Source organism: Cryptomeria japonica, chromosome 7, assembly GCF_030272615.1.
Source record: "Cryptomeria japonica chromosome 7, Sugi_1.0, whole genome shotgun sequence".
NCBI classification, from domain to species: domain Eukaryota; kingdom Viridiplantae; phylum Streptophyta; class Pinopsida; order Cupressales; family Cupressaceae; genus Cryptomeria; species Cryptomeria japonica.
The window spans coordinates 214,533,601-214,536,699 of record NC_081411.1 but is presented as its reverse complement, the minus strand read 5'-3'; the positions used below and the strand labels follow the sequence as shown (position 1 = coordinate 214,536,699).

The 3,099-nt window shown below is 36.2% G+C and overlaps 1 protein-coding gene across 1 annotated transcript; it reads right to left on the bottom strand.

Moving 5' to 3' along the window:
• Window positions 1–303: 303 nt before the first annotated feature.
• On the bottom strand, window positions 304–2,435 carry LOC131856581 (putative serine/threonine-protein kinase). The gene is made up of 7 exons (XM_059208426.1): window positions 2,352–2,435; window positions 1,883–1,960; window positions 1,595–1,792; window positions 1,229–1,430; window positions 889–1,135; window positions 613–748; window positions 304–519 (listed from the first exon to the last, which is right to left on the bottom strand). Exons 1-7 carry the CDS (start codon window positions 2,433–2,435, stop codon window positions 304–306), a joined length of 1,161 nt encoding a protein of 386 aa, XP_059064409.1.
• Between the last annotated feature and the right edge of the window lie 664 nt (window positions 2,436–3,099).

The window sequence follows — 3,099 nt, the reverse complement described above, 5'->3', positions numbered from 1 at the left end:
CTAAGGACTAATGCATGTTGGAGTACATGCTTTATTTGCATGAATAAACAAAAAACTATTAACTAAACTAATCTAGCTGCATGCTAGAGCAGCATCAGTTATCAACATAAACTACATTGAAGTCCAAAACATGGAGAATACAAACAGTAAATATTCCAAAATCGTACATGAAACTAAATGTCAAATGATGAAACAGAGTATACTGAATCTGTTAAAGGATTTAAGTAATCTTTTCTGTAATTGTCTCTTCAATATTCAATACAATCCCCGCTCAGGATAGCTGTGTGAATGGGTTCCAAACTTTCAAGACTGAGTAGAGTTGTGGCAATTGGAATCTTTTGATAAAAGCATTTCTAACACATGTGATGCGGATGGACGAATTCTGAAGTTGGAATGAATGCACTGCAGGGCTATATTGATTGTCCCTGCTATACTTCTTGAGTGAGTTGAATAACTTGCGTTGAGTAATCGAGGGTCTATTAGCTCAGTAAGGCAACGCTTATCATGCAACATACTCGCCTGCATTCAAACACCAAACCATAAATTAAATCGTTTTCTAAACCCCCTAAAAACTACGGTTGTAGTGACTATATACGCAATTATAATTCTTACGTGCTCGAAAAGGAATTTTTTTAATTCCGTAATATTTTTGCCAGATACGACATTCAAAACAGTCACTCCAAAGCCGTAAATGTCTGATTTCACACTCACACTACCGGTAGCAATATACTCAGGAGCTGCGTAACCACTGTATGCCGAAAAAACGAAAGGAAAATGCATTAATAATCAGCTACCCAAAATGAAACTTTTCTCTACATCTCAAATTTGCAGCTACATAAATTAACCTTAATCATTCTTATGAAGTATTAGAGGATAGGGCCATCTTACTATGTTCCAACAATACGCGGTCCATCAATGCTAATATCCTCATACCACGGTAGCTTGTTTTCGCCCATTGCAAAGCCAAAATCAGAAATCTTGGCATTGAAATTTCCATCCAAAAGAATGTCGGACGGCTTGACGTCTTTGTGCATTATGGGCACGCCTACACCCTCGTGAAGATAGGCGAGTCCTCTTATTATATCCAATATGATCTTGAATCTTGTTGTCCAGTGCATAAATATCTCATTTTCTTCTGCATATGGTGGTTAAAGCTGTTTAGATTTTCAAGATAAACCCTTTAATCACATAAAATCAGACAAATGACAAAACTCCACTGGCTGCTTACCAAAAATGGCGCTTGACAGGCTTCGTGCCATACAATCATAGACTATCATATTGTCTTCAGAGCAGTATCCCACAAGCGTCGAAATGTTTTGATGGTTAAGCTTGCTTAGAATGCTCACGTCGTTCATCCACTCTAGGTGGCGTTGCAAACTTTCTTTGCTCAGGACCTTCACTGCCACGCGTCTTCCATCAGACAGAATTCCCTTTAGAATGCAGAACATAATATGGTGTTAGAGAATTCAGAGCTTAACTGCTAATTTTTTTTAACCAGACAGAATTCCCTTTATAAAACATGTTTATAAATAATCAGCTTTATCATGTTCTGCTTGAAACTATAGTTGACAGTTAGATTTGAAAGAGAACTTACGCGGTAAACAATCCCATAACCACCCTTGCCTATTTGTATTGAAAACCCTTCTGTCGCCCTCACCAATTCGTCTCGTTCGAACTCAATCAGAGATTGTTGGACCTCATTCTTAATTGGAGATTGTTGGATCTCCGTCCCCAACATTTGTGCTTCTACTTCGGCCGTTTCGAGTTCTTGAGCAGGTGAAAATTTTGGCCTCTGTCCAAATATAGTTTGAATTTTTTTTCTAATAAATTTACCCAGACCGAGAGAACAATGCCCATTTATCTCCTTATTATGTTCTTTCACCTGCGAAGATATAGTGTCCGATTCTGATCCATAGAGCTCTGCTTTACAACTCTGCTTTACAACTCTGCTCCATCTTACCTGATTATATAAATTCAAAGATATATAGTGTCCGATTCTGATCCATAGAGCTCTGCTTTACAACTCGGCTCCATCTTACCTGATTATATAAATTCAAAGATATAAAATTGAATCGAATTGATGAAGGTTTGCATTGGATTGGGATTGCTCTGTTATCGCGAAGCAGTTCTCATTTCCACACAGGCAATGTCCGTTTAAGAGTTGCTCATATCTATTAAAGGTCGACTGAAAAAATAATGGGAGATTAACATTATAGTAAATCAAAATACAGCCCGTGTTATATAAATCGAAGAAGTGAGCATCTTACTAAAAACTTTAATTGATCCAAAAGTTGCAGGGACCTTCAATTCTAATCAGCCTTTGTAGAGCTCCTTCACAGCAACGCAGTTGCCTTGTAAATTCTCTCCGAGCTACCGTGAGCTTTCCTAGAACTTGCAGCCGAGAGCGAGGCCCACACGGACGCAACGCGGGTCATTGTTGTTTGGTGAGTAGACACTTGACTAAAACCTTTTCTTATTAATTATTTTTGGAGTGTCTATCCAGCAAGGTGTGCATTTTTTAATTAATATATATATATATATATATATATATTTAAAAACACTGTCAAATGAATTTATTAAATTATTATATTAGAAGCAGCTTTGTTCACATTAGATCTTGATTTTGTCAATGCCAATTTTTGTCCTTCATTATGTCACATTATTTCTTTGAGTAGGGTTCTTTTAATGTTTTTTTACATTTATTGTGGGGTCTTTAATTATTTCATCCATGTGGATGTTTTTTTTCTTTTAAATAGTCTCATGTTTCATCAATCTAGTAGTAGTTGTTGGTATTAATGGTTTGATGATATATGAAAGTGGTTCCATCATAAAAAAGACTTACAAAAATCATTGTAAAGTTGTTTCATGAGATATATCTTTTGAATTATTGATGAATGTGGTCCTCCCCATCCCAAACTTTGTCAATGCTTAAAGATAGCTTGAAAATTTTGCTCAACTCTTAGGTTATTTTGCTTGGAATATTTTCCTTGAAAGAATACTTAAAGAGTGGGCAAATAAAGCATGGTTCCTACATTTGATCCATCTTGATGATTTCTAATACCTCATATAGGGTTTTCTTTCTCTTTATTGAAACCAACC